Source organism: Rattus norvegicus, chromosome 15 (genome assembly GCF_021556685.1).
Source record: "Rattus norvegicus strain SHRSP/BbbUtx chromosome 15, alternate assembly SHRSP_T2T, whole genome shotgun sequence".
Lineage (NCBI taxonomy): Eukaryota > Metazoa > Chordata > Mammalia > Rodentia > Muridae > Rattus > Rattus norvegicus.
Genome location: NC_141548.1, coordinates 10,520,211 through 10,545,353, shown reverse-complemented (window position 1 = coordinate 10,545,353; position 25,143 = coordinate 10,520,211). Strand labels below are relative to the sequence as shown.

At 44.9% G+C, this 25,143-nt stretch overlaps 1 protein-coding gene across 6 annotated transcripts in view; it reads right to left on the bottom strand.

Moving 5' to 3' along the window:
- Positions 1–987: 987 nt before the first annotated feature.
- Positions 988–25,143, bottom strand: part of Ube2e2 (ubiquitin-conjugating enzyme E2E 2) — a 277,992-nt gene continuing 253,836 nt past the window's right edge. For 4 of the 6 annotated variants that reach the window (NM_001399660.1, NM_001399659.1, NM_001399661.1 and 1 more), the window contains 2 exons: positions 23,464–23,611; positions 1,002–1,825 (listed from right to left, as the gene is read on the bottom strand). In NM_001399660.1, coding sequence (NP_001386589.1) covers positions 1,728–1,825; positions 23,464–23,611 — 246 coding nt within the window. In that variant the 3' untranslated portion in view covers positions 1,002–1,727. Of the gene's footprint in view, positions 1,826–23,463; positions 23,612–25,143 lie in introns of all 6 variants that reach the window. The other 2 variants (XM_087585997.1, XM_087585995.1) reach the window with 1 other exon arrangement.

The window sequence follows — 25,143 nt, the reverse complement described above, 5'->3', positions numbered from 1 at the left end:
GGTTTAAAAGTATCACTTCGAGGGGCTGGAGAGATATCTCAGTGGCCAAGAGCACTGGCTGTTTTTCTAGGGGACCCGGGTCCAACCCACCTGCTGGCTTACAACTAGTTCTAGGGGACTCAATATCCTCTTCTCGCCTGCACGGCCACTGCCTGGACTTGGTACACAGACACACATGCAGGTAAAACATTCATATACATAAATAAAATGGAAAAGTTACCATTTCAAGTATTAAATTAAACTCTTAACCTCTTACAACTAACAAACCCAGCATATTTGAAAATAGATATTTAAAATATTGAAGTAGGGAGAGGGGTGAGACTTCTCAGTTACCACTTAGCAGTGAAGATGTCATTTAATGGAGGGTACTGATTGGTAGGAGATCCAGTTCAGAGCCCGGACAGTACCTGCCCAGCAGTGTTAAACCCAGGACAGACTACTGCTCTCTCTGTCTTAAAGGATTGAGTCACCATGCCTACCACTGATCTGTGACTGTGGCCCACACTGCTCGTCCGTCTGTCTCTGCACACTGATGCACCCTCAGCGACTGAGCTGCTGTGCCTGCCACTGAGGGTGACCGTGACCCACACAGAGGAATTTGCTTATATAGAAATTATGGAGGAGAGGGTAGAATGAGAGAAGGCTACACAGCAAGCCCCGTGTGTGGAAACAGAACAGTGAGTATGAAATTCCCTGGGCGCAGCCCCCAGCTCAGACGGCGAGTTCGAGAGCAGGCTGTGATTACGGTCATATTGTCACTGTTGGACAAAGATGGTTCCAACAGAAAGAATGGAGGGCCAATGTGTAAAGTGACCATGAAGTCAGCAGGCAGCTGGAGGCATCCATGTGCTAATAATAATAAGCAGCTTCACTACAAAGGGCCTTAATGATCGGAGGTAAAGAGCACACAGGAAACTAACGAACTGAGAAGAGGACAGCCTCAGTGCATGTGGGGCTGCGTGGGTCACCAGGACACAAAGCAGAGGCTGGTGCAGAGGGCATCGATCCGCCACAGTGATTTATTGAGGCATTAATAATACAAGTATACATCAACTGATCCACAGTCAAAAGTGGCAGGTCCCTAAGAAATTTACAAGCACTTAAGTAAATCAAAATACATATTATTTTGTTCACTCTGACAGTCTTCTGTGTGGGGACAGAAGGCTTGTGATAGACAGGGTCTCAGTAATGCACAGTGATTCTGATTGGACCTTTTGTACAAAACCTTGTTCCCAGTAGCATGCACCCACCAATAAAGACTTCAGTACAAAAAATTAACCCTAAGCACTACATTTAAGTAGAAACCAGATATAATTCTTAACGTGTGTTCCCCCCAAAGAGCACAGAAAAGAAAAAGAAAAAAGATAGAACGAACATCAACAACAACAAAACCCAAACCACACGGTAACACGAAGCTCTGTGTGAAAAGCCTCACCAGGACAGCTCCAACAGGGTTTGTACTTAGAACAGACGCTCCCATCCACACGGCAGTGGGGGACCCCGAACCTTTCAAGTTAACAGAAACCGAAAAGGGAGTAAAAGGGAGAAAGAGAGCCGGAAAGAAGGGGAGGAGGTGGCGGCAGGAAGGAGGAGGGACAAACGACATACCATCACAAAACAGTTTAAAATTTAATAAAAACAGGAAACAGAACGGAGGTCTGGAGGGGCAGGTGGGCTATTGATGCACTTGGTGAATGTGCTTGCACACGGCTGGCACACGTAGGCCCCTAGGTGGCGTACCGCTTGGTCCACTGTCTGGCCATCCGGTCGTGCTCGGCTCTGTTGGTCATGTACTGTGTGGCAATACTGCCTACCAGAGGGTCGGCTGTAAGAGAAGAGAGCCGGGAGTCAGTAAGCACAAGCATGTCTGTCTGTCCAGGTGGACACCAGGGAGGAGTGCCCCGAATCCTGGCCCCAGCCTGAGGTCCAGAGCTGTTTGCACACCCACAGTGCAGCTCTTGCCTGGCAGATGAGTCACCCACCTGTGTGTTGCTAATACCTACTTTCTGACAAGCTTCATTTTCTCTCCCTGGCCTCATCACATACCACTCAGGCCGTTCCCCTGGTCTTATGCCTCTAGAGAGCACAAGAGGGATGCTGTGGGAGAAGGCAGCCCTGATGGGTGTGGGGTTCTCAGCACAGCAGTGGCTGTCAAACTCTGTAAGGACAGCCATAGCTAAGTGGAACATGGAAGGAAAAAGTGGCTGTTCTTTCTTCTGCTAAAACAGGAGAATGCCTCCTTCCTTCTGCAGTCCAAGCTGACACAGCTCATTATTACAGAAATATGGCTAACTGCTTAAGAAACCCACCGCAGAGATCTCCCAGGGGCTGGCAGGAGGAAGCAGCAAGAGAAAGGGAGTCAAGTGCACAGGCCAAATGCAAGGGGCCAAGGAGGGCCTGGAGCCAGCCTGCTGCCCTTGGCCACAGGGAGTGTGTGTGTGTGTGTGAGAGAGAGAGAGAGTGAGAGAGGGTGTGTGCATGTGTGTGTGTGAGAGTGTGTGTGTGAGTGTGTGTGTGAGAGTGTGTGTGTGTGAGAGAGTGTGAGAGACAGTGTATGTGTGTACATGTGTGTGTGAGAGAGAGTATGAGTGTGTGTGCACGTGTGTGAGAGAGAGTGTGAGTGTGCATGTGTGTATGTGTGTGTGTGTGTGTGTGTGTGTGCGTGTGTTTGGCGGGGAGTGGGCGCCTCTGTTTATTGGGAAAATCAGTGAGAGCAATTTCTCAGCATCAGCAGCTTCCTGGAGAGCCTGTCATTCATGTAGTTTACTCTGGTTCTCTCATTTCATTCTTCCCCTGAAGTTTATTTCCTCTATATTTGGTGTTGAAAACGTGGGTTTATCTGGGCAGTTACCTGAGAAGGGATTAATGGTGGCCAGGAGAAGGGCGGCAAGAGCTGATGTTGAATCTCTACTCTGAGTAGAGCGTGTGGAGGACTGTATGGCTGAGCAAGGCAGATGCCACAGGGATATCAGGTTTCCCCCTCAGCTAAGCTCAGAGGCCCCACTAAGACCCAGCCTGAGTTACTTGTTATAATTACTCCAAGGAAGAGGCCAGTTCCAACATTCACTTCTCCCGAGCGGCCCCAACACCTCCCACTGGGCCTGTGAGCCAGGGACCAAGCCTCTAGGGGGTGTTTGAGATCAAAACCACATCAAGAAGAAAATGATTGTAATTAAATGGCAGACATGCTAAAACTAGATTTAAATTGAGGATAAGAAATAAAACTGAGTATACCTAAAAAGATTTGTTAAGGGTTAAAATGCTAAAAGAAGTGTCAAGCATAATATTTCCATTTGGGACTAATTAGGAAGAAGATGTCTGTCTGAGCTGACACCAAAAGCCCTTATCATGCCAGGCAAGGGAGAGAGCCAGGGAGCAGGGCGGGGCAGGGGGCTCCAGCCTTGGGAGTAAGGTATGTGCTCCTATGGGGGTGCCCTATTTTCTTTCTTCTGTAAAGATGTGAGAAGGTGACTTTCCACAGGAGGGCAGCGCCTGTGGCATGCTGGCAGGAGGGAAGCTGGAGCGTGGGTCCTTGCTAAGGCTGAGTCAGGAGAGCTGTGCACGTGCTGGCCTGCTTGGTGATCCAGCTGCGTCCCAGACCACTGCCGTCTTGCTTGTGTATCAAGAGGCTGCTGTCAGGCAGCCAGTGGCAGAGACTGGTGGGAGAGTTGCTGTGGGAGAGGGCGGTGTGCCTTTAAGTCTATCTGCTGGGCAGCTCTGAACTTTGTAGGAATTTGAACACAGCCATCATTAAAAGTAAAATTATATAAACATAATATTAAAAACAAATTATCATATCATACACCCCTCCACTGTATGCCTGCCTTCTGTCATCGCCACTGTCTGTGCTCATCCTTTGTGCTCACTTGCGGTGGGAAGTAAAGCCTGTCTCTGGATACCTTGTTTGAACCCTTCTATGAGGGCATGTTGGTAGCTTGAAATTGGCATATGCTACAAACTGGACCTGACTCCTTGGCTGCCAATCCTAGACTTAGCAAGTGACAAGTCACAGGCTGATCGCGCAGTGTGCTATGCGCTGAGAGGCCTTACATTTTAGGAGTCTACCCTCACCCCTGAGACATGCAGAGAGGCCCGAAACTGCATGGGACTGAAGCCTTCGCACACCCTGTTTTTACGTTTGCTCACACGGTGGCCAATGGCACCAGAGAGCGTGTCACCTCTTCTCGTGCATCCGTCCTCACTAAGGAGAATAAGGACTGTCTGAGCATAAGTCGGGCAATAGGGCACTGATCCACACTGAGGGCAGCCGCTGGATGAGGGAGGGCCAGGGAAGTATTCACAGCATACATCACTGTGAGGTTTCATCTCGCTACTGAGAAACAGCATGGAATTTAAAGGCTGTGAACTGCTAATTTCTGGAGTTTTAATGGTTTCAGAATGCAGCCAACTGCAGTAACTACAAGAGTGGAAAATAGCACCATGTGTCAGAGGGGCCTGTGTCTGAACCAGGACGGTGCTGACCCTAACAGGTAAGTCTCCCACATCCCTGGGCTTTCACTCTGACTCATCCCTTAGATGCAAACCTCATGCAGCATCCATACAGAAACTGTATTCATCTAGCAGACATAACCACAGGATGCAAGCAGACTCGAAGTGAAGGAAAAGCAGCCTGGGCTTTCTGGAAGACTTGTCCACATGGTGCACACATGAACTGCACTGCACGGTGTGTTCCTGTCTGCAGATCATGTTCTCATGTTCTTCCTAGCAGAACATGGAGTAGATTCGTGAACACACAGCTATGTCCCACCCCCAGGACCTGCTTCCACCTCGGCCAAGCATTCACCAGAGCCTTACTGGGGAAGAGGTGGCCAAGGAGCTTGGGTCAGTATCTGGTCCTGGGAGCTGGGAAGTGAGCTCGAAACTTCCTGATGTGACGTGGTCTCTGGCCCTGTCATCAGAAGGCTTGGAGGACATGTCAGGTTTGCAAAAGATGCTGGGAAGAGTAACTGTGTGTGTGTGTGTGTGTGTGTGTGTGTGTGTGTGTGTGAAGGGGGAGTCGGGGACATCATTTGCACACTCCTCAGCTCCCAGCCCTGGGGAGCCAGGCCCAGGAGAGGGGAAAAAGGCATCTGAGAGTCACACAGAGGGAGGAGAAAATGGTTCCAGTTGAGCATGGCTTTGGGACCTATCAGATAGACCCTGTGAGAGCTGAAAGTGACTTGAACACTGCAGGATCTGCCAGGCATTGTCCAGGGACAGAAAAGCACGAGTCAGGGAGACAGCACCGCCTGCTCCAGAGAAACCCTCTTGAGACTGCTCAGTAAACGGAGAAAACACACTAGCTACAACCACAAAAGACAGTGATGCGCCAGAGACAGCTCCGGTTCCCCTGGTAATGTGTTCACCACACACGGTAACCACATCCACACATTTGCTCCCCAGCACCTGAAACTGCAGCACGTGATCCCAGAAATCCAGAAAGATCCCTGGGACTTCTGGCCTGCCAGTGTGGCTGAAGTAGTGAGTTCCAGGCTAAGACAGAGACTGCCTTAAAGCAATCAGGTGGAGAGAGAGACTGAGGAAGACATTTGACACCAACCCCTGGCTTCTACATGTATTACACACAAAGTTGAATACATAAATAACATACACAATATATATACTTTTAAAACTTTATAGACTTCTTTAAGTCTCTGTGTTAGCACGTTAATCAGTGTGATTTGAACCATGCAGTGTGCAGTTAAGAGCAGATCTGAGGAGCTCAGCACAGATAACGCATTCACTGTAAGAGCCACTGGTAGCAGTTCTAAGCTTAGCTAATCAAAACTTCCAGTAGGGCCTCTAAAGCAGACCCACACATTACTTGACTCAAATTCTATAGCCCAAAGCTTCCGATGCAGCCAGCAGTCCAGGAAAACAAGTCGATATTGGAAGGGATACTACTTTAAAAAAACAAACAAACCAGCATCAAGGAGATAAAGTTCACCTACTCTACAGTTCTCCTGGTTAAAGGTCACGCACCAGTGGGTTTTTAGTATATTTATGGCTATGCAATCCCTACCAGTTGATTTCGTTATTTTCATCCTTTCCCACAGAAGCCCATTACTAGTCACTTGTCTTCCAGATACCCCTCTATTCTCCAGACGCCCCTCCATCCTCCAGACGCCGACTGGCTGCACAGTGGTGAGCCCAGCTTGCCTCTGGTTGCTCCCGATCCCTTCCTACTTGGCTATTTCCCAGGCCTGTTGCCCCTTCCTTATTCAGACACTCTACACAGAAAAATGCTCATGTTCTGAGCGTCATCGTAATATGACGTTACCTAAGGGACATCTGCTCCACAAGAATGTACTTCAAAGAGAACAAGAGGTCACTGGGAAACATAAAGAGAAATTAAGTAAGGGAACGATCGAGCATTGTGTGTTACTATAGACTAGACAAGCTCTAGAGTCATCAAGAAGACAAGCCTCAGGCTTGTAGGTGAGGGATTTCCAGGCTGGGGTAACTGAAAGGGGTAACTGAGTGCCATCCTATGTGTGGATGAGCTGGGATCCTGGACTGAATGGAAAGGAGAAAGCAGGTTAAGTACTAGCGGTCATGTATTTCTGTTTCTAGACAGTGGAAGCCATGTGACCAATGGCTTCATCCTCCAGGTGCCAGGACTTTCTCTTGAGTTGTGAGCTAAGGTAAACCCTGCCTTCCTCAAGCTGTATCTGTTGGTATTTTGTAACAGCAACAAGGAAAGTAACTAATACTGTGTGTGTGTGTGTGTGTGTGTGTGTGTGTGTATGTGTTAGTGGGGAGTGGCTGAGAAGTGAACCCAGGGCCTTGCACTTGCACATGATAAACAGGAGGTCTGTCACTGAGCTCAGGTAGCATGACAAAGTGTGTACTAGAAGTACAAACGGATTCTGCATTAATAAAAAAGAGCAGGCTAAGGCCCTAATTTGTGGGCAGTCGCGGTTTCACAGACTCTGAGCCTCATTTGGAATACGCTTTGGAGGCTGCATTTTGGTGTCAAAATTAGATGTGGTAACGTGAACCAAATCACACAATCCCACTTAAATTCTAAAATAGTTATTTTTATAGCAGGCTTAAGATGTTTAAGCCACTCTCTTGCCCTGAAAGCCTTACTGAGTACTTAAAATATCTCCACCTTTTTTTCTATAATTCACCACATTCGTTCCTGTTATAAATAGGAGATTATATGTTTAGCACAGTACGGGGGCAGGGGAGGAGGAGTGGCCCGCCATCCCTGTACGTACATCTGCATGAACAGTTACACCGTGTCACTGTGAGTGAGTTACCATTTGTCCAGCTTATTCCTAACACTGCCTCGACTGTTCCGAGGGGCAGCGACACACATTTTTGTTTTGCAAGGCTGAAGAATAGAGTACCTCTTGGTCTAAAGTTTGGCTACACTTCTGTCTGAGGAGCTGAGAGGAGAATTTTGGTGGCCACACTTACTATCTTATTTCATTTAGGTCTAGAAAAACAAACAAGAAGTGCAGGCTACAGGAGTGTGTGCGGCAGCCACTGCTGGGGTCAGACATCAACAGAGCGGGTGCCCCTTTAATTGTACCCAGTTGTTAGTTCTCCGTACATGGAATGCTTTTACCGACAATGCTCGCTTCATCCTTAGATGGTCACTTTGAAGTTTATTGAAGTCTTGAAAGGGTGCAGTCCAGATAAAATGAAAAGGCTCACAGTAAAAGAAATTCAGGAGAATGTGAGGACACAGTCAGCACATGCACTGAGCTTCAGCTCTGCAGGGACAAAGTGGGGAGGAGGTAGGGTCCTAAAGGAGACCAGGGCATCTGCAGAAATAGCGATTCTTTCTCTTGCAAATTAGGCTTAACAAGCACCTAGAGAGCTTTACGTGTTTACCTGACACGATAATAGCACAAAAAAAAATCAGTAAGATATTAATTATGTACACAAAGATAAGAAGAGCACTGAATACCAGGATTTGCCTTAAGATGCCTGTAACAGCCGCTGCCTAGTCGATTCATGTCCAGTGCATGAGGCAGACTTGAAAGCTCCTACCTGAGGCCAGGCAGGTATTTGTGTCTGGGTCTAATAATATTAAAGCACAGAAGAGAGGAAACGAGGGGAGGAAGGACAAAGACGCACTCCAGGTGGACAGGGCTGCTGACTCTAACCAAACGGGACCTCCTTTAACTTCCAGTGCAAGTGGATTAAGATCAGAAATAAAAATTAGCTCAGTAATTTAAGTCTACTTCTCACTTTGACTAATCTTAAGCCTCTGTAAAGTGTTACTGACATAGGAGAGAGAGCCCCAGGGTGATCTAGTGTGTGTGGACTAGGACAGGGAAGAGGGCAGGGCAGGGGAGCAGGATGTTTCCAGACTTCCTACTCCATGATTCTGAGATTCTTTGCCCCTGGGAGTAAGACTAACTGCTTAATCAAACCCACTTAGAATTCTTAAAAGGCTCATGGTTATACTAACAAGCAATCCTCAATTTACAATGAAGTTGTAAGCTAAAATTAAGATGAATAATTAAATCTCCCGGGAAAACACAAGTATAAAACTGTAGTGCTTTAGTGCTGTTAGCTGGTGATTTTAGTTGTCAGAACGAGGGTTAACAATGTTCACCCCATATGCACAGCAAACATGCTCGTGTGAAGACATTAATTTCCTGTGCCTTACTTTGCTGACCTCACTGCAGTTTTTTTTTAGTTTTTGGTGTCTGCGGTACACATGCATGTATACCTGTGGTAGGCGTGTGGAGACCAGAGGTCCATGTTGGGTGTCTAACACTTTTCCACTTAAAACTTTTTTTTTTTTTTAAATTCAGGCACTTTTTAGTATTTTCGGTAAAATTGCATAGTTTTTCCCCCATTTTAAAATTTTTTCTCTCATATGTTTCATTTTTTCCCTCCCGTTTTCTCCCGATCCACCCCCCTCCACCTCCTCTCAGAAAAGAGCAGGTCTCCCAGGGGGCACCAATCAAATATGGCATAGCAAGCTACAATGACCAGGCATGTATTCTCACATCATGGCTGGACAAGGCAACCCAGTAGGAGTAAAATGTCCTACGGTGGGCAAAGGTCAAAGACAGCCCCTGTTCCCACTATTAGAAACCCCACAAGAACACCGAGCTACACAACCATAACATGTCTGCAGAGGCCCCTTGATCTCCGTGAGCCCGCAGGAGTCCCAGTCAGTCCTGTGGTCGCGCTCCTCTGGTCTCCTTGACCCTTCTGGTTCCTCCAATCCTTCCTAACCCTCCTCCGCAGAACTCCCTGAGCTCTGCCTAAGATCTGGCCGTGTGACTGCGTCTGTTCCATCAGTTGCGGGATAAAGCCTCTCTAGTCTCTCTGATGAGGATTTTCCTAGGCTCTGGGACCGACACATCGTGCAGGCACGAAAAGCTGCAGGTCAGAGATTCTGTGGCTGGTTCAGGCTCCTTGTCCCCATTACTAGGTCTTCATCAGTGTCAACCTAGTGGAGTCCACGGGGGTTTCTATCGCACTAGGCCCCCCACTCCAATCCTCTCTCCCAGTCCTCTCTCCATCCTGCATCCCTGATCCCTCCTGTTGCCTTCTCCATCTGCCCCAGTCCACCCTCAGCATCTTCTCTAGTTCCCATTCCCAGGGAGAACCTCACATCTCCTCATAAGCCTTTCTTGCTACTCATCCTTTCTGGACCTGTGGATTGCAGCCAGCATGGCTAGCCTTTATTTTACAGCTAATACCCACTTATCAGAGAGTACACATCATGTCTGTCTTTCTGGATCTGGGTTACTTCACTCAGGATGATTTTTTTTTTCTAGTTCCACCCATTGGCCAGCAAATTTCATGACGTTATATATATATATTTTTTTTTTGGTTCTTTTTTTTCGGAGCTGGGGACCGAACCCAGGGCCTTGCGCTTCATGGGTAAGCGCTCTACCACTGAGCTAAATCCCCAGCCCCATGACGTTATATTTTTAACAGCCTAGTAGTACTCCATTGTGCCAATGTACCACTTTATTTTTACTTTTTTAAAATCCATTCTTCAGTTGAGGGGCACCTGGGTTTGTTTCCAGTGTCTGACTTTCACCAACAAAGCAGCTATGCACTCAGCCAAGCAACCGTCTTTGCAGCAGGAGAGCGTCCTCGGGAGGCAGATCAATTCCTGATTTTCTGAGAAATTGCCATGTTGATTTTCAAAGTGGCTTTGTGAGTCTGCATTCCCATGAGCAGTAGAGGAGTAACTCTCTTACTCGCCAACCTCACTGGCGTGTGCTATGACTTAAGGTTTTGGTCTTGGCCATTTGGACAGGTATAACATAGAATCATTTCTGTACACTGTAAATGGCCCAAATACCCTAAAATTGCCTGCACATTAGTTGATCCTGAAAGGTTACGGTTCCAAGGCATTGTCTTGGTTAATGAAGACTTTTTTTTATTGGATATTTTAATTTACATTTCAAATGTTATTCCCTTTCCTGGTTTCCCATCCATAAAGCCTCTATCCTATCTCCCCTCCCACTAATTCTATAAGGGTGTTCCCCCTCCCCATCTCACCCCCACTCCCTGCCCTGACATTCCCCTTTACTGGGGAGGGGGTCCAGCCTTGGCAGGAGCAAGGATTTCTCCTCCCATTGGTGCCCAACAAGGCCATCATCTGCTACACATGCAGCTGGTGACAGGGGTCTGTCCACGTGTACTCTTTGGGTAGTGGGTTAGTCCCTGGGATCTCTGGTTGGTTGGCATTGTTGTTCTTATGGTGTTGCAAACCCCTTCAGCTCCTTCAGTCCTTTCTCTAACTCCTCCTGTGGGGACCTCATTCTCAGTTCAATGGTTGGCTGCTAGCATTCGCCTCTGTATTTGTCATGCTCTGGCAGAGCCTCTCAGGAGACAGCTATATCAGGCTCCTGTCAACATGCACTTCTTGGCAACAGCAATATCGTCTGAGTTTGGTGGCTCTCTATATATGGGCTGGATTCCCAGGTGGGGCGGTCTCTGGATGGCCTTTCCTTCAGTCTCTACTCTAAACTTTGTCTCTGTACCTCCTCCTATGAATATATTTCTTCCCCATTTTAAGAATGACTGAAGCATGCCCACTTTGGTCATCTTTCTTCTTGAGTTTCATGTGGTCTGTGGATTGTGTCTTGGGTAATTTGAGCGTTTGGGCTAATATCCATTTATCAGTGAGTACATACCATGGGTGTTTATTTGTGACTGGGTTACCTCAGTCAGGATACTTTCTAGTTCCATCCGTTTACCTATGAATTTCATGAAATAATTGTTCTTAATATCTGAGTAGTACTCCATTGTGTAAATGTACCACATTTTCTGTATCCATTCCTCTCTTGAAGGACATCTGGGTTCTTTCCAGCTTCTGGCTATTATAGATAAGGCTGCGATGAACATAGTGGAGCACGTGTCTCTTTTATATGTTGGGGTATCTTTTGGGTATATGCCCAAGAGAGGTATAGCTGGGTCCTCAGGTAGTTCAATGTCCAATTTTCTGAGGAACCTCCAGACTGATTTCCAGAATGGTTGTACCAGCTTGCAATCCCACCAACAATGGAGGAGTGTTCCTCTTTCTCCACATCCTCGCCAGCATTTGCTGTCACCTGAGTTCTTGATCTTAGCCATTCTGACAGGTGTGAGGTGAAATCTCAGGGTTGTTTTGATTTGCATTTCCCTTATGACTAAGGTTGTTGAACATTTCTTTACGTACTTCTTAGCCATTTAATATTCCTCAGCTGAGAATTTTTTGTTTAGCTCTGCACCCCATTTTTAATAGGGTTATTTGATTCTCTAGAGTCTAACTTCTTGAGTTCTTTGTAATTATTGGATATTAGCCTTCTATCAGATGTAGAATTGATAAAGATTTTTTCCCCCAATCTGTTGGTTGCCATTTTGTCCTAATGACAGTGTCCTTTGCCTTACAGAAGCTTTGCAGATCTATGAGGTTCCATTTGTCAAGTCTTGATCTTAGAGCATAAGCCATTGGTGTTCTGCTCAGGAAATTTTCCCCAGTGCCCATGTGTTCGAGGCTCTTCCCCACTTTCTCTTCTATTAGTTTGAGTGTATCTGGTTTTATGTGGAGGACATTGATCTACTTGGACTTAAGCATTGTATAGGGTGATAAGAATGGATCTATTTGCATTCTTCTAAATGCTGACCTCCAGCTGAACCAGCACCATTTGTTGAAAATGCTATCTTTTCTCTACTGGATGGTTTTAGTACCACTGTTAAGATCTCATGACCACAGGTGAGTGGGTTCATTTCTGGGTCTTCAATTCTATTCCATTCATCAACCCACCTGTCTCTGTACCAATACCATGCAGTTTTTATCACTATTGCTCTGTAATACAGCTTGAGGTCAGGGATGGTGATTCCTGCAGAAGTTCTTTTATTGTTGAGGATAGATAGTTTTCGCTATCCTGTTTTGTTTTGTTCTTTGCTTTTTTCATTTGAAATGACTGCAAATTGCTCTTTCTAACCCTATGAAGTATTGAGCTGGAATTTTGATGAGGGTTGCATTGAATCTGTGATTGCTTTGGGCAAGATGGCTATTTTTACAACATTAATCCTGCCAATCTATGAGCATGGGAGATCTTTCCATCTTCTGAGATCTTCTTCAATTTCTTTCTTCAGAGACTTGATACTTTGCTGAAGTTGTTTATCAGGCTTAGTAGTTCTCTGGTGGAACTTTTGGGGTCACTTAAGTATACTATCATATCATCTGCAAATAGTGATACTTTGACTTCTTCCTTTCCAATCTGGATCCCTTTGACCTTCTTTTGTTGTCTGATTGCTCTGGCTAGGACTTCAAGTACTATATTGAATAAGTAGGGAGAGAGTGGGCAGCCTTGTCTAGTCCCTGATTTTAGTGGGATTATTTCAAGTTTCTCTCCATTTAGTTTGGTGTTGGCTCCTGGTCTGCTGTATATTGCTCTTACTGTGTTTAGGTATGGGCCTTGAATTCCTGATCTTTCCAAGACTTTTTCCATGAAGGGGAGTTGAATTTTGTCAAATGGTTTCTCAGCATCTAATGAGATGATCGTGCATTTTTTTTTCTTCTTTGAGTTTGTTTACATAGTGGATTATCTTGATGGATTTCCATATATTGAATCTTTCCTGCTTCCCTGGAATGAAGCTTACTTGGTCATGATGGATGATCATTTTGATGTGTTCTTGGAGTATTTTTGCATCGATATTCATAAGAAAAAACAGTCTGAAGTTCTCTTTCTTTGTTGGGTCTTTGTGTAGTTTAGGTGTAAGTGTAATTGTAGCTTCATAGAAGGAATTGGGTAGTGTTCCTTTGTTTATATTTTCTGAAATTTTTTGGACAGTATTAGTATTAGGTCTTCTATGAAAGTCTGATAGAATTCTCCACTAAAGCCATCTGGTCCTGGGCTTTTATTGGTTGGGAGACTTTTAATAACTGCTTCTATTCCTTTAGGAGTTATAGGGTTGTTTAAATGATTTTTCTGTTCCTGATTTAACTTTGTTACCTGGTATCTGTCTAGAAAACTGTCCATTTCCTCCAGATTTTCCAGTTTTGTGGAGTATAGGCTTTTGTAGTAGGATCTGATGATTTTTTTGAATTTCCTCAGTTTTTGTTGTTATTTCTGATTTTATTAATTTGGATACTGTCTCTGTGCCCTCTGGTTAGTCTGGCTAAGGGTTAATCTATCTTATTATTTTCTCAAAGAACCAGCTCCTGTTTTTGTTTAATCTTTATATAGTTCTTTTTGTTTCTACTTGGCCAATTTTAGCCCTGAGTTTGATTATTTTCTGCTGTCTACTCCTCTTGGGTGGATTTGCTTCTTTTTGTTCTAGAGCTTTTAGGTGTGCTGTTAAGCGGCTGACATATGCTCTTTCCAGTTTCTTTTTGCAGGCACTCAGAGCTATGAGTTTTCCTCTTAGCACAGCTTTCTTTGTGTTCCATAAGTTTGGGTATGTTGTGCCTTCATTTTCATTAAATTCTAAGAAGTCTTTAATTTCTTTCTTTATTTTTCCTTTATCATTGAGTAGAGCATTGTTCAATTTCCATGTGTATGTGGGCTTTCTGTCGTTTTTGTTGTTGTTGAAGATCAGCCTTAGTCCATGGTGATCTGATAGGACGCATGGGATTATTTCAATCTTCCTGTATCTGTTGAGGCCTGTTTTATGACCGATTATATGATCAACTTTGGAAAACGTAACATGAGGTGCTGAGAAGAAGGTATATCCTCTTGTTTTAGGATGAAATAAATGTTCTATAGATAATTGTTAAATACATTCAGTTCATAACTTCTGTTAGTTTCTCTATGTCTCTGTTTAGTTTCAGTTTCCAGGATGAGTGTGGGGTGTTGATGTCTCCCACTATCATTGTGTAAGGTACGATGTGGGCTTTGAGCTTTAGGAAGGTTTCTTTTATGAATGTAGGTGCCCTTGCATGTGGAGCATAGATATTCAGGATTGAGAGTTCATCTTGGTGGACTTTTTCTTTGATGAATATGAAGTATCCTTCCATTTTTTTGGATAATGTTGAAAGTCGATTTTATTGGATATTAGAATGGTTACCACAGATTGTTTCTTGGGACCATTTGCTTGGAAAGTGGTTTTCCAGTTTTTTTACTCTGAGGTAGTATCTGTCTTTTTCACTGAGGTGTGTTTCCTGTATGCATCCAAATACTGGGTTCTGTTTATGTATCCAGTCTGTTAATCTATGTCTTTTTATTGGGGAATTGAATCCATTGATGTTAAGAGATATTAAGGAATAGTGATTGTTTTTTTCTGTTATTTTTGTTGTTAGAGGTGGAATTATGTTTGTGTGGATCTCTTCTTTTACATTAGTTGCAAGAAGATTACTTTCTTGCTTTTTCTAGGGTATAGTTTCTCTCCTTGTGTTGGAGTTTCCCATTTAACATCCTTTGTAGGGCTGGATTTGTAGAAGGACACTGATTAAATTTGGTTTTGTCATGGAATATCTTGGTTTCTCCATCTATGTTAATTGAGAGTTTTGCAGGATACAGTAACCTGGGCTGGCATTTGTGTTCTCTTAGGGTCTGTATGACATCTGCCCAGGATCTTCTGGCTTTCATAGTCTCTGGTGAGAAGTCTGGTATGATTCTGATAGGTCTGCCTTTATATGTTACTTGACCTTTTTCCCTTACTGCTTTTAATATTCTTTCTTTGTTTTGTGCGTTTGGTGTTTTGTCTATTATGTGACGGGAAGAATTTCCTTTCTGGTCCAATCTATTTTGAGTTCTGTAGGCTTCTTGAATGTTGACATCTTTTTCTTTAGGTTAGGGAAGTTTTCTTCTATAATTTTGTTGAAGATATTTACTGGCCCTTTATGTTGGGAACCTTTGCTCTCTTCTATACTTATTATCCTTATCTTTGATCTTCTCATTGTGTCCTGGATTTACTGGATGTTTGGGTTTAGGAGCTTTTTGTGTTTTACATTTTCTTTGACTATTGTGTTAATGTTTTCTATGGTATCTTCTGTCCCTGAGATTCTCTTCTATCTCTTGTATTCTGTTGGTGATGCTTGTATCTACGACTCCTGATCTCTTTCCTAGGTTTTTTATATCCAGGGGTGTCTCCCTTTGTGATTTCTTTACTGTTTCTACTTCAGTTTTTAGATCCTGGATGTTCCATTCCTTCGCCTGTTCGGTTGTGCTTTCCTGCAATTGTTTAAGGGATTTTTGTGTGTCCTCTTTAAGTGCCTTTACTTGTTTACCTGAGTTGTCCTGTATTTCTTTAAGGGACTTATTTTTGTCTTTCTTAATGTCCTCTATCATCATCATGAGATGTGATTTTAAATGCAAACCTTGCTTTTCCAGTGTGTTGGGACATCCAATATTTGCTTTGGTGGGAGAGCTGGGTTCTGATGATGCCAAGGAGTCTTGGTTTCTGTTGCTTAGTTTCCTGTGCTTGTCTCTTGCCATTTGGTTGTCTGTGGTGTTAGCTGGTCTTGCTGTCTCTGACAGTGGCTTGACCCTCCTGTTAGCCTATATGTAAGTACTTCTGGAGACCAGCTTTCTCCCAGTGGTATCTGGGTACAGAGAGCTGTGGTCAGCTTTGGGTCCAGGCAGAAACCAGAAGGGTCCTGTCCCAGACTGCCCCTGGGTCAGTGTGTCCAGGGTCTTGTTTCTGCTAGGCAGGCATTACACCAGAACTGTATCCCTAGCCATTTAGTCTGACGCATTTTGTCTTTTAGACCTATAACACATATTCTATATAAGCTCACAACAACAATACAGTAGGGGGTATACAGGCTTGTGTTTGAAATAAGCTTCTTTTGAATGCTCAGTGTAGTCAGAGGGAATTCCATGAGGAGATAGTTTGCTTATTGTGGCGCTGGAAATAGGAAAGCAGATTTTAATTAATTTTTAGTTGATAGGATCATCTTGAATATTTAAATGACCCAGAATACAAGCTTATAAGTCAAAAGCACAATATAACAATCAAATTATTATTTATTTTTTTTCAAATTATTTTTTTAATGAATGTTTTTCTACTCCTTTTCCTTATAGACAATAAAATCCATCGCACATGAGAACTGCATACTTATAAATCTAGGAAAAAGTTATTTGAAGACATTATGAAGACAACAAAATTGTCATTTTAAGCATTTCAAAGACCTGGTCATCTAATCTCCCACAGCTAGGATGGGCTTTCTGTTGAATACATTTTCTGCACTGATACTCCCTTGAGCTTTCAAAGTGTTTACTGAGGTCTACATGCACCACGTATGTAGTACATGTACCACGTATGTAGTAGTTCACCCAGTGACCTTGGAGGGCTCAGGACTACAGGCATCTACTCATAAATGGGCACATCTGTCTATGCAAGTCAGCAGCTGGTTAGTGTGAGGCAGGTCAGAACTAATTTCCCAACAGCTTCCAAGTGTAAGGCTGGCTTCCTTCACTTCATTCTTTTAACATGGTGAGTTTTAACCTTGTGTTGGGCTCATCTGTGTGACATCATGTGATATGAGGGGAATTACAAGGTTCTTGGAAAAAGCACATACAAGGGGCAAGTCACGATGCATTTCAGACAAGTCAGGCATGGATGCAGAGACTATCAGGGCAGCAGCTTAGAGTCAGGCAATAAAAACACCGTACACTGCATATCAGTAGGAGACCCTGCTCTCTGGGCTCTGGAGACTCAGAGTGCCACAGCGATGACGGCATCGGGTGCATGGCACTGCTGACTATTCTATAGATCAGGGCGCTCCATGTTCACACTCCCTGACGTGGCATGAAGGAAGTATGTGCTGACTCAGACGGCAAGGGTCTCCAGTGTCTGCACAAGTATGGAGTGCCCAGCCTGGTGCGGGATGAGGAAAGCCTGACAGAGGGAGTGAGTGGGTGGTGAGCAGGAGAGTGTGCACACTACACAAGTATGCAGAGCAAAGGAAGCTGCAGTTTTATATAAGAAACAATTAAAGCATAACGCTAACAGGCTGCACAGAGGAAGAGACGCAGTCAGACTCTTTCTCGGTTCTGTTACACGAGGTTCACACTCTTATCTGTTACACGAGGTTCACACTCTTATCTGTTACACGAGGTTCACACTCTTATCTGTTACACCAGGTACACACTCTTATCTGTTACACGAGGTTCACACTCTTATCTGTTACACGAAGTACACACTCTTATCTGTCACACGAGGTACACACTCTTATCTGTTACACCAGGTTCACACTCTTATCTGTTACACCAGGTTCACACTCTTATCTGCTCTTAAAATTTATAAAAATGAAAGTGAAAGTAAGTACGAACTACACTGGATGTTTTTTTCTTTGGTGTGAAGTAGATTTTAAATTAAATTTTTGTTACTTTATCTAGTAAAGTTACTATTTTTGAAATCACTCATTTAAAGCCATAGAACATGTAGAAGTAATTCCTGCTATATCATCACAGTTACTTAGAAAAACAAAAGTCATTCAGATGTCGATGATGTTTGAAAAATAAAGGGTGTGATTGTCCAATGCAGACCTCTGTATGAAAAACGTGCTTGTTGTAAGGCACGGCTCTGTCACTCAAGTTCAAAGGCGTAACTTCCTACTAGGTATTGGCCAATGTGTAGCTGTCACACAGTTCACTGAGTGTAAGAAACCATACAGGCCCAAGACGCCCAAGACCAAGTTCTCACATAGAGGAGATTTATTTGCCCCACAGGGACGTAGGGCAGCGGCTACGAGACAAAAACAGGAGAGAGAGGATAAGGTAGAAGGGGAAGGGAACAGGGGAGAGAGGGGAGAGGTATTTGTCCCAGAGCAGGTCAAAGGATTGCCCTTGTGCAGAAAGGAGACAATATGCCCATAGGCAAATGACAGTTTATAAAGGCCCCAGGGGAACTCTGTGATAGGATGAGGTGTTTAATTTTGATTGGTCATGTTAATTAGGCAAGCCAAAGTGTGCTGCTGACTGCTGAACTTCCACACTTTGATATCTGGACCTTGGTAGTCAGTCTCAGGAGGAAGAAGTGGCCAAATAAGAGAACAGACCTTGGTGGCTAGCTTTATAAATGTAATCTTATGGTTCTTAGAAAGGCAGGGGAATGGGAGAGAAAGGCAAGGCCTGTCAGAGCCAGGCTCGACATGCTTGAGAGGGCCAAAGTCCCTTCAATGACTAACGCTCTCCTGAAATAAGCAGGGGCGCGGGGGTCTGGAGAGACGGCTCAGTGTTGAAGAGTTTGCTGTGCAAGAGCAGAGACCGAGCTCTGATCCTTTCACCTGCATCCAAGCTGGACACCACTTCTGGGACCTATAGCCCCAGTGCTGAGGGTAGGGGGGGACTCCAGGGCTTGCTGATCAGCCGGTCTAGCTAAAACAGGTATGCAGATATCCAGACTCACTGGGCCTGTGTCAAAAATAAAAGTCTGGCTAGATGGCTCAATGGTTAGGAGCACTGAGTGCTCCTCCAGAGGAAGAGGGTTCAATTCCCAGCATCCACAGGGCAGTTTACAACTGTCTGTAACTCCAGTCCCATGGGATCCGACACCCAGCACCCTTTTCTTACCATGGCACAAGGAATACATGTAGTACGTAGACATACATGCAGAAAAACACTCATGGACATTACACACACACAGACACACACAGACACACAGACACAGATACACACACACACACACACACAGACAGCTGATTTCATCCTTTCTTTCATTTGTTTCTTAACCATTTTTCTGTGCATGAAAAGAGGAGAGAAAGTAAACGTGGAGGAGAAATTGGTACACTGTGAATGAGAAGTGCAAGGTATCAGGAGGGCGAAGAGCAGAGAAGAGGAGGATGGGGGAGGGGTAGGCCACAGAAGTGGGGAGGGCTGGGGGAGCAGATGGAGAAGAGGCAGAAGGGCAGAGCTCTGCAAGGTGCCGTAAGCTGTCCTGCCAGAGGCACTGTTGCTCCCTGCTCAGTCACGGGCCGCAGCACAGGGGTCCCTAGCAAGGGACAGTCACACACCGGGCTCAAGGTGGCGAGCACTTGGTCTGGAGTGGAGGTAGATTGTGCGCTATCGACTGGTTACACACATTCCACGATACGTTACTGATTAAGAAGTGAGGAGGCCTCTGGACTTGTGGTGCAGGTCACAGAGGAGCAGGTAAGAAAAGCAGAGCATAGGGGTCACACCAGGTACAGCAAGTAGTGCTCCTCCTGCCATATCACCTTTCCTGTGGCCAAGGACACGGCTCAGAGAGAGAGAGAGAGAGAGAGAGAGAGAGAGAGAGAGAGAGAGAGAGCGCAGCACTGGACAGACCACACTGAGAATGTGAGGATCAGCTGCCACACTGCCATGGTCATAGCCCTTCAGGCTGAATGAACAGTGCTGTCTTTTTTCTGTTCTCACACCCAGGCCCGCCTGACACACACACACACACACACACACACACACACACACACACACACACACACACGATACTTAGGAACACTGAGGGAGATGGGGATGTGGTGGCCTCACAGGCACTGTACTTACGAGAAGAGGCCCCGCAGTTCAATACGAGGGGCTCAGGACTTACGGCCCCTAGGCTTGGGAAATCCTTTTAGTGCACCCTTAGCAGATTGTAACCTGGTATGAAGTGAAAGTTCCCGCTACAGTATTATTAGCCACCTACAGGCATTTCTGACAGTCCCTTCCACTAGTGGACTAGTTGTTCTTCCACCAACAAGAAACCACAGGGCAGTATGGACTTAAGGGAGACAGAATTAACAAGAGAGATGGCATTTAGAGCCTTGGAAGTGGCAAGCGGTAAGGAAACCGGGCAACCACAAGCTACATAGTAACTGCATTTGCGTCCACAAGCTACATAGTAACTGCATTTTCGTGTAATGTATCTTACTTCTTTCCTTTTTGCAGTGATCCTCCTGTCTCTACCTGCAGGTGTGTGGCACTAAGCTCAGGATTTTATTTTGACTTTCTATGTGTGTTGCTTTGGTGCGGGCACTCAGTCCCATGCCTGTACTTGTTAAGCACTGGCCCCCACCAGTAAGCCGCCCTGGCTGTGCACTCCAGAGCCCTTCCAGAAGCTCTATCCAGGGGCACATGGCAAACCTAGCCTGTGTATGGTACCCAACACCTTTCTGTTTATGTGGCTCAAGAACTGGACATAGGATGATAAGTTACACTGGGACAGACAAAACGGCAGTCCATATAACCTGACAGCTGTTATCACTCTTGAGGGATGTCACTGAGTCTAGACCATGGGGCCATCTGCAGCCAAGAGTGGCCATGTACACTGCCCAGAATAAAGCCCTAAGCATACTCCAAACATGGGTATTAAAAAAGATTTATGTAACTACTTTTTATTTATTTGTCTGTATGTGTGTATGAGAGGAAGAGTAGAGAGGGAGAAAGAGAGAATGTATTCATGTACGTGCAGATGCTCTCGGAGGCCATCAGATCTCCTTAAGCTGGATTACAGGTGGTTGTGAGACACCCTATCAGGGTGCTGGGAACTGAACTTGGGTCCTCCAGAAAAGCAGCAGGCATTATTAACAGCAGAGGCATTCCAACCCAAGAGAGTGCATGTTGTGTTTGTGTGCTTGTGAGACTTAAAACATACAAAGTGTGGTTCTCAAGGCCTGAACCTTGCAGATGACAGGTGTTGTTGTAAATATCAAAAGCCTGGATACCCCAAGCTGTAAATAAATCCAAATGCTGGGGGGCAGGGAGGTTATGACATGGGTTTTTGAGCCTATAAGCTAAACGTTTATTTAGTCTGTGTGTATACAGTTCACTTGCTATGCAACAGTCAAATAACTTACAACGAAACACAGCTGCTCAGAGAAACAGTGACAGCAGAAACAAAAGCTACTTAAAAAGTGTGGAAGGAGCTGGAGGAAAGGAGGAATTCTATTACAAGTTATATGTACGCCAAAGGATGGCCGTGTAGGACTGTGGAATGTTCAAAACAGGGCCATGCTATCAGATGGTCAGATTCAAACGTGGAAAACATGGGAAAATAACTAACTTAGATATGTTAATTAGGAAAACAGATCCTGACTCAAAATACACAATTCTTTCCTGTTACTTAAGAAAGAAAGTTCTTTAATCCCGAGCATGGGAAGAAGTAACAACTCAGCGTCTGAAATCAGCACCATCCTTAATTACCTTCCCTTAAAGAGTAATAGTGAACACGTCCACTAAGATCCAACCCAGATGCTCTCCCTGCCTCAGGCCGCCTCAGGCAGGCCAGTTTGAGGGAGCTGCCCCAATGGGGTCTGGGAGAGCAACCTGAGTCGTCCGCAAGAGCAAGTGTCACCTCTCTAGCCCCTTACAAGTTCTAATAGGAAGACCATCCTAATAAGAAAGCCCAATCAATTGTTGGGACGTAGGTAAAATATTAAGGCCCAGGTAACAATTTCCTGGCTAGCCTGCCCTTATAAGGACATTTTCCCATGTATCTCTGCTGTTACTGAAAATCTTCCTAATGCCAGGACTGACTACATATTCTGTGATGTTCTGCATCCTTGGAAACCAGTCATGATCGAAATCAGTAGAACTATCTTGTATAGTTACCCACAATTAGCTTGGACCCAAACCAGCCACCTACAGGTCTTCCTGCACCGTGTATAAGCTTCTATGGTATATGTCCTTATAAGCTGCCCCTGGGACGGCTTCAACAAGAAAGAGACACCTGCACCAAAATAAGAAACTATTTGGAATACGACTTGCATTTTGAGTGGTGTCAAGTAAAGTTTAAGACCTCAAGGCAGCCCTGGGAACTGACATCCTACTTGGCAGGAAGAGACATGTGCATCGATAACTGACATCCTGGTTGGCGAGTTAAGATATGAATGTTAGACAAGGCAAGTCCCCTGCCACGGCTGAACACCCCAAGCAATGGGAGCAGGATGAGTGTATAACAAAGCCGTGCTCCTAAGGAAGTCCCTACCCCTAAATCCTGGATGGTGAACTGACTTGGCACAGGTGTGTGTGGATTCTGAGCTTAAAAACCCTGTAGGATCTTAACTCGGGGTCATGGTCAGTTGTTGAATCTGGACCATGGCCCTGGTCAACCAATCCCGGGGCGTATGCTTAATCAACTATCCCTGTCTGACTGAGATCAGCGCTTGTGTAGTGTACTTTGTGAGGTGATTCCTGGGCCCCAATACCAATGAACTAAACTGTAAAACTTCCAACACCTTTCCCACAGCACTGAGTGGCTGAGAGATGAGCTCAGGATACCTCTTCCGAAAGCAGGTGCTCGAAGCTGGGCTGACAGGCCACACACCATCAACACAGAAGCAAGAACAAAGACAGCATCATCACGTGACGGAAGGGACTGATACTACAGCAACAGTCAGCAGTCACTTAGTGTCACCTAAGTGGACTTTACTATCTGGTAAACTAACTAAAAAGATTTTACAAAGGGGGATGGGATTCCACAAAATACCGGGAAAAGCAAGTTCCATGGGGAACATGAACACAGACTACTCTGGGGTTTCTGTGTCTCCAGAGTCAGCCTAAGGATGAGGAAAATCCACAGTTGGTTTGTCCTGTAGATAAGAGAGAGTCATCAGACGCACACGATCATATGCGGAAGGAGGCACAGGGCTGAGGCTGAGCGCTGAGCGCAGCAGTGGGGCACACCGGCTTTCTGGCAACCCCAACTTCCTGATTCAGGGCCACCAGCTTTTGCTAAGAGCTTACCAGGATGCCGGCTGTTTCTTCGCTGAAAGTCACATCTGTGCAGTGCCGCCTTGGCTGTCATAAGGTTTTAATAGCCCACATATCTCAAATTAACATGTCTACTGGTATCTAATTAAAGATTAAGCTATTCAATTTGAATTTTTATCATTGTTTGGCAGGCGAATTTAATGCATTCTAAAAATACATGCTCTCATTTAAAATGATTATTCATTAATTTTTATCACATTATCTTTTAAGACTTTTTGGTAAATAATAGGTTTAAAAAGATAAAAGAAAACAACAGTCACGTAGTATAGAAAGCTAAAATCAAGTCATGAGAAACAGAGTACATAGCTAGCAGCGGGAACAGGTTCCAAGGCCTGCTCCAACCTGGTACCAGGCCCAGGGCACTCACCAGGGTTGCAGTCTGTAAGTAGTGAGCAGATGGACAGGAGGACTTTAGAGATGGTCAGGGCCGGACTCCAGTTGTCCTTGAGGATGTCCAGGCAGATCACGCCCTGGCTGTTGATATTACAGTGATAGATTCTTGTTCGGAAGGTGACCTAGAAGAAAACACAAAGTCGCTGTAACACACACAGCCAAACAGTGCCCAGGACTTCTGGGGACAAGCCCTGGGCCTACCTGAGGAGCATGAGCAGGAAATGGGCTGGACTCATGGAATATTTTTTAAGAATTTGGTGGATTTCAGTTGCTTTACTTTTCACATTTAGAAGATCCCCAACCAGAAAGCTTGGGAGTAATGCAAAGAAAGATAAATGCTCTTTAATATGGTTTTAAAACATGAGTGAAAATATGCAAACACGTCTCGTGCCTTTTTTATACAAGTGTATGTTATCACTGTATTTGCTACTGTTTAACTGTATTACCTTACTATAATCATAATTTACACACCTATTTCTTATTGAATTTTATAGTTTGAGTGTGCTAGTAATAATAGTCTTTTTCCTTTAACAGTAAGATCACTATTGTCCTTGTCTTACATATAATTTGGAAAGTGATGACATGAAAACCCTTCTATGGAGGAATGTGACCCAGTGGTTAAGACGCCGCTGTTCTTGCAGAGGACCCAGGCTTGGTTCTCAGCACTGACTGGCATGGCGACTTACAGCTGACAGCAACTCTGGGGCTAGGAGATCCAATGATCTCTTCTGGTCTCTGAGGGCACCAGGGATACAGGTATGCAGATAAAATATTTATACATATAAAATTAAATAAAAGAAAAATCTTAGAAGAAATCTTTAATATTGAAAACAAGTCCAGCTTAGTCTTAGCTAAGCAGCAGTAAGATTTAAATGCTACTTATTATTTATGACTATAAATTTGTACTTCTCCAATTTAGAAATAATTCTTGGTGTTCTAAGAACCAGTTGTTGGCACGCTGAACTATCATGGCTCAGAACCAGGAAAAACACACGTGACGGACATCGTTCTGTGGAATCTACCACTTGATCAGGGATCCAATATCCACTCAAAGATTAGGAGCTGATGTAATCTGCATGCTGCCACATTCCAGGAAGGCTGAGCAATGGCTGCTTTACAGCACACCCTGTCCTCAGCCAGGGCAGAAGCCAGCGTTGTCAGGCCACTCCACAACACAGGCCTCAAATGTCCAGAAGCCCTGAAGAGAGTAGAACAACCTTCTTCAAAACACAGCTGAATGAGCTGTGAGTCAGCGATAAGTAGCCAGCACCTGTGCTGGGGTAGGTTTGGGGACCAGGAAGGGGAGGAAGGATGACAGACAGGTTCAGAGAGTGAAAGCTTTCCTTTTGATACTGTCACAGAGAAGGCAGATGAGATCTCAGGCCTGGATGTGGCTAGGGGTTAAAACCCAGAGCCTGTACCTTAATCAGAAAAGCCCAGTGACGCATCTTTCAGGAAGTGGATGCCTAGAGAGAGAGCAAGGGAACTGATGGTGAAAGCCAGAGTTCAGGACTGGGAGAAGCATTAACTCTCACTGTGAACAGATTCTACACACGCACACACTCACTCATACACACACACAGACACACGCACACAGACACACACAGATACACACAGACACATGCACACACACATACAGAGACATACACGGACA